The 6,158-nt window shown below is 51.5% G+C and overlaps 1 protein-coding gene and 1 pseudogene across 1 annotated transcript; both read right to left on the bottom strand.

Moving 5' to 3' along the window:
- Positions 1-677: 677 nt before the first annotated feature.
- LOC105518959 (putative uncharacterized protein encoded by LINC00174) lies at positions 678-4,823 on the bottom strand. Its single transcript, XM_011952124.1, is given in 4 exon segments — positions 678-771; positions 4,371-4,572; positions 4,663-4,760; positions 4,762-4,823. Coding segments are annotated over 4 exon segments (456 nt in total).
- A 415-nt stretch (positions 4,824-5,238) lies between these two features.
- Positions 5,239-5,907, bottom strand: LOC105518958 (annotated as a pseudogene).
- Positions 5,908-6,158: the final 251 nt, after the last annotated feature.

Raw genomic sequence — 6,158 nt, 5'->3', positions numbered from 1 at the left:
CTGTGTTAGCCAGGATGGTCTCGATCTCCTGACCTTGTGATCCGCCCACCTTGGCCTCCCAAAGTGCTGGGATTACAGGCTTGAGCCACCGCGCTTGGCTGAAAATTTCCTGATTTGTTACTTGCTTCTTTGTAGTTTTCTTTTCTCTCTCTCCTCTCTCTCTCTTTCCACCTCCCTCTCTCTGACAAGGTTTCACTCTGTTGCCCAGGCTGCAGTCTCAAACTCCTGGGTTTTAGTGATCTACCTGCCTCAGCCTCCCGAGTCGCTGGGACTATAGGTATGCGTTACCATAACTAGTTTTTAATTTTTTAGAGATGGGATCTTGCTATGTTGCTCATGCTGGTCTCAAACTCCTGGCCTTGAGCAATCCTCCTGCCCTGCCTTCACAAAGTGCTGGGATTACAGGTGTGAGCTATAGCACCGGCCTGCTTTGTACTTTTCTATAGGACTTAGATTTTATGAATAATTACAAATAATTTTTATAAAAAGCAGTAAACTTTTTAAAATTAAGCAGTGATAAAGAATGAGCTACAGAAAGTAGTATTAGTTCAGTGCCTATTACATACTAGATATTTTGCATATAGTGAATCACCTAATCCACATATCAAGGCAGGAATTATAATCTTTATTTTTCAGGAGAGAAAACTGAGGCTTACAAGTATTTGTTAATTCTAGAGTTACACAGCTGCTGCCAAAACAAGTTCCCTCTTCCCAGAAGCCTGGCCACTGCTGGTTTCATCAAATTCAACCCCACTACGTCCATCCCCACATCTGTGCGCAAGAATGTTCACACACACAAACACACTTCTGCAATATTTCATCTGCCTAGGCCAGGAACTTACCATGACGAACCAAATGCAATACCTGTTTCTTGACCAAAGCTGTTACTCAATATCTCAATGATTTGAGAAACAGTTTGATTTCAAGCTGACAAGGGTCACACCGAGGTCTTAGTAATTACAAAGCATCCTAGTGTATGCAAAAGGGTGTGATGTTCAGATATATCCAGCCCTTTGAGATATTCTGTTGGAAGGTGGTTGAAGTGCAAAGTACTATTGACTCATGGTCATCTTGGCCCATGGTCATTAATTATGATACTTTGTATTTCTTTTGTGTTTGTGCTAAGGATGGTTTCAAAACCTGGAAGAAGCTTATCAGTTTCTAGGTATTTGAGTATCTCTTTTCACAATGAATATGTGTGTGTGTGTGTGCTATGAAAATATATACACACAGCCGGGCGCGGTGGCTTACACCTGTAATCCTAGCACTTTGGGAGGCCGAGACGGGCGGATCACGAGGTCAGGAGATCGAGACCATCCTGGCTAACACGGTGAAACCCCGTCTCTACTAAATACATTTAAAAAAATTAGCTGGGCGTGGTGGTGGGCGCCTGTAGTCCCAGCTACACGGGAAGCTGAGGCAGGAGAATGGTGTGAACCCGGGAAGCGGAGCTTGCAGTGAGTGGAGATCGTGCCACTGCACTCCAGCCTGGGCGACAGAGCAAGACTCCGTCTCAAAAAAAAAAAAAAAGAAAATATATACACACATATATTCACATATGAATAGACAATACACATATACATATATATATTTACAGTACACTAATCAAAAAGCAAATTCTTCTTTTTTCTTTCTTCTGGATAGAGTCTCACTCTGTCGCCCAGGCTGGAGTGCAGTGGCACGATCTTGGTTCACTGCCACCTCCGCCCCCCGTGTTCAAGCGATTCTCCTGCCTCAGCCTCCTAAACAGCTGGGATTATACCACACGTGGCTAATTTTGGTATTTTTAGTAGATACAGGCTTTCACCATCTTGGCCAGGCTGGTCTTGAACTCCTGACCTCGTGATCCACCCACCTCATCCTCTTAGAGTGCTGGGATTACAGGCGTGAGCCACCGTGCCCGGCTTAAAGTAAATTCTTAATGATCCATGAAAAGAAAAAGGCAGGCCAGGTGTGGCTCCCACCTGTAATCCCAGCACTGTGGGAAACTGATGTGGGAGGATCGCTTGAGCCCAGGAGTTTGAAACCAGTCTGGGAAACATGGTGAGACTTCCTCTGTAGAACAAATGTAAAAATTACCTGGGCATGGCAGCTTATACCTGGGGTCCCATCTACTCAGGAGGCTGAGGTGGGAGGATCACAACTCAAAAAAGCAGAGTTTGCAGTGAGCTGAGATCACACCACTGCACTCCATCCTGAATGACAAAGTGGTACCTTGTCTCAAAAAGAGAGAAAAAATTGGTATTCATGAAAAATTTAAAATATCTATATATACATAAATCTATGCAGAAATAGTATATTAATCAAAAAGTAAATTCTTAATAGTTCATGACAATCAAATAGCAGGCCAGGCATTGTGGCTCATGCTTGTAATCTCAGCACTTTGGGAGGCCCAGGCAAAAGGACTGCTTGTGTCCAAAATTTGGGACCAGCCTGGGCAACCTAGTGAGAACCAACCTCTCAGAAAAAAACAGAAATTAGCCAGGCATATTGGCATGTGCCTGTAGTCTCAGCTACTCAAGATGCTGAGTTGGGAGGATCACTTGAGGCCAAAAGGCCAAGGCTGCAGTAAGCCATAATCACATGACTACACTCCAGCCTGGGTGACAGAGCAAGACCCTAAGGAAAAAAAGAAAAAAGAAAACTGTAAAAAATATAAAAAAAGAAGACATGAAGTGAGAAGCTACCATGTCCGGGGCAAATACAAAGGGCCCAAGGTTCATTCCCATCCTTACCCCCAGAAGACAAGAAAAGCCATGAGACACTAAATAAAACAGAAATCACTGTGAAACCACACAGGCAGAATTTACTATCGATTTGTCAGAAATCCACTCTTAAGGTTAAAAGAAGAGACGGCTTTTGCTAAAGCACTCTGCTGTGAACAAATGAGAGTCCAGGGAAGCTTTAGGCTCCTTGATGCTGCTGACCATCAAAGACTTAAAGCTGGATCTGAAAGAGGCAACTGTGAGGCAAGAGCAAAACCAGAAGAGGCCACCATGAGGCAGAAGATGGGCCCTGAGTAGCCACTGTGAGGCAGAAGATGGGCCAGATGAGGCCATCGTGAGGAAGGAGCTGGTGTAAGAGAGACCACAGTGAGACAGGAGCTGGGGTTATGGGAGACAGTCGTGAGGCAGGAGATGGGCCTGGTGAGGCCAGTGTGAGACAGCAGCTGGGCCTAGAGATACTAGTGTGAGGCATTAGCTGGGCCTGTTGAGGCTGCCGGGAGGCAGGAAGAAACATGGCTGGGGAAGGCCACCATGATGAAAGAGCTGGGGCTGGAAAGGCCTCTGCAAGGAAACAGGTGGGCCTGGAGAGGCCATTGTCAGGCAGAAGCTGGGCCAGTTCAGGCTGCCACGAGGCAGACTCTGGGCCTAGACAGCTTAACTTGAAAAAGTTTCAGGCCTACAAAGGACTCTAGGAGCTGGGCAACAGCTGAGGCCAAAGAGTTTGTTGTGAGGCAGGAACTGGGCCTACAGATGCAGCCAGAGGAAGAGCTGGGACTGAAGACGAGGCTGGGAGGCAGCAGCTGGGACTGGAGAGGCTGATTTGAGGAAGTTCTGGGCCTGAAGAGGCAGCCAAAAGTCAAGACCAAGGTCTGGGGAAAATAGCCGTGGGGCATGAGTTGGACCTGGAGAGGCCTCTGGTAGGCAAGAGCAGGATGTGCAGAGGCTGTTCTTAAGCAAGAGCTGGGTCTGTACAGGCCACCGGGAGGCAGAAGGTGGGACTAAAGGGCTTGACTGGAAAAAGTTTTGGGCCTACAAAGGCTGGCAGGAGCTGGGTGGGAGCTGAGTCCAAAGAGGTTGTTTTGAGGCAGGAGTTGGGCATGCAGACGCAGCCAGAAGGAAGAACTAGGCCTGGAGAGGCCACCGTAAGAGAGGCGAAGGCTAGGCCTGTAGAGGCCGACTTGAGACTGTAGAGAGGCCGGCAGGAGTGTGGCCGGGGAAGGCTGCCAGGAGGCAAGAGCTGGGCCTGGAAAGGCTGCTGCGAGGTAAGAGGTGGACCTGGACAGCTGAACTGGAGGAGGTTTCGGGCCTACGAAGGCTGCCGGGAGCTGGGCAGGAGTCGAGTCAAAGGAGGCTGTTTGGAGGTAGGAATTGAGCCTGCAGGCGCAGGCACGAGAAAAGAGCTGAGCCTGGAGAGGAGGCTGGGAGGCAGCAAGCAACTGGGCTGGGGGGGGCCAACTTGAGGAAGTTCTGGGTCTGGAGAGGCTGCCAGAAGGGAAAAGCTGGGCCTAAAGAGGCCGCGGTGAGGCATGAGCTGGGCCTAAAGAGGCCATTGGGACACAGGAGCCGGGTCTGCAGAGGCTGCCGAAAAGCAGGAGGGTGGCCTGGGGAGACCATGGTGAGGCATGAGATGAGCCTAAAAAGGACCTCGCAGGTAGGAGCTGGGCCTGTCCAGGCTGCTGCGAGGCAGGCACAAACGTGGCCTGGGGAGGCCGATGTGAGGCAAGAGCTGGGCCTGGAGAGGCCCTTGTCAGGCAGGAGCTGGGTCTCTCCAGGCCGCCAGGAAGCTGAAGGTGGGCCTGGAAGGCCTGACGTAGAGAAGCCTGGGGTCTACAAAGCCTGCCAGGAGCTGGGCCAAATGTGGTTGTCATGTGGCAGGAGGTGGGCCAGCAGACACGGCCGGGAGGGAGAGCCAGGCCTGGAGAGGCCGACTAGAAACAGTTCTGGGCCTGGAGAGGATGCCAAGAGGCAAGAGCTGGGCCTGGAGAGGCCGCTAAAAGGCAGGAGCTTGGCCTAAGGTGGCCACGCTGAGGCAAGAGCTGGGCCTGGAGGCTCCACTGTGAGGCAGAGGCCGTGGTTGTTGGGGCCCCCAACACACATGCACTGGGCCTGGCGAGGATGACTTCAGGACGATTTGAGCCTGCAGAATCCATTATCAGGAGGCAATAGCTTGGCCTGTAGAGCCTGAGAAAAGGTAAGCACTTGACCAGCGGAGGCCATGGTCAGGCAACAGCTAGGCCTGGAGGGTCCACTTTGAAGCAGCAGCTCAGCCTGAAGGGGCCTACAACAGGCAGGATCTCGGCCTGTGGAGAGGCATGACCTGATCTTAAACACACCAGTGTGAGGGATGACCTGGCCCATAGAATCCTGTGTGAGGCCGGATCGTGGCCTGCAGAGTCCAGGAGAGGCATGAGATGGGCCTAAACAGGTCAGTGCAATTGAGCACCTGGGCCTATAGAGGCCAGTGTGAGGCAGGAGCTTGGCCCGGAGAGGCTGCAAGATGCATGAGCTTGTCCTAAATAGTCCAGTGTAAGGCAGGAGCTGGGTCTGTCGAGGCTGTCAGATGGCAGACTATAACTTGGACTGGGGAAGCTGCTGTGAGGCAAGAGCTGGGCCTGGGGAACTGGGGAAAGGCAAGGCCTGGGCCTGGAGTGGCCATCGTCAGGCAGTAGCTGGGCCTGTCAAGGCCACTGTGAGGCATGATCTGGGTCTGGAAATCTTGACTTGAAGAAGCTTTAGGCCTACAAAGGCTGCCAGGTGCTGGGCAGGAGCTGAGCCAAAATAGGTTGTTGTGAGTCAGGAGCTGGGACTGTAGACACAGCCAGGAGGAAAAACTGGGCCTGGAGAGGGTATAGGGAGGCAGCAACTCCACCTTGAGAGGCTGAACTGACGAATTTCTGGGCCTGGAGAAGTCACCAAAGGGAAAAGCTGGTCGTAGAAAGGCCACTTTGAGGAATGAGCTGGGCCTCTAGAGGCTGCCAAAAGGCAGGAGTTTCACCTGGGGTGGCCACCTTGAGGCATGAGATGAGCCTAAAGAGGCCACTGGGAGGCAGGAGCTGGGCCTGTCGGAGCCTGCCATGACGCAGGCAGAAACTCGGTGTGGGGAGGCTGCTGTTAAGGCAAGAGTTGGGTCCATCAAGGCTACCACAATGCAGGCAGAAACCTGGCATTGGGAAGCTGCCATGAGGCAAGAGCTGGGCCTGTCAAGGCTGCTGGGAGGCCAAAGGTGGGCCTGGCAAAGTTGACTTTAAGAAGTCTGGAGCTGGGTGTGTCCAGGCCAGTGGGAAGCAGAAGGTCGGCCAAGAGAGTTTGAATTGAGGAATTTTCAGGCCTACAATGGCCGCCGTGAGCTGGACAGGAGCTGGGCAGAAGAGTTTATCTGAGGCAAGTGTTGGGCCTGTAGATGGAGCCAGGAGGAAGAGCTCGACCTGGAGA

The sequence above is a fragment of the Colobus angolensis genome, unplaced genomic scaffold, assembly GCF_000951035.1.
Source record: "Colobus angolensis palliatus isolate OR3802 unplaced genomic scaffold, Cang.pa_1.0 Scaffold333, whole genome shotgun sequence".
Taxonomy (NCBI): Eukaryota; Metazoa; Chordata; class Mammalia; order Primates; family Cercopithecidae; genus Colobus; species Colobus angolensis.
Note: the sequence above shows the minus strand (reverse complement) of the source record. Positions and strands in the feature narration are given on the sequence as shown.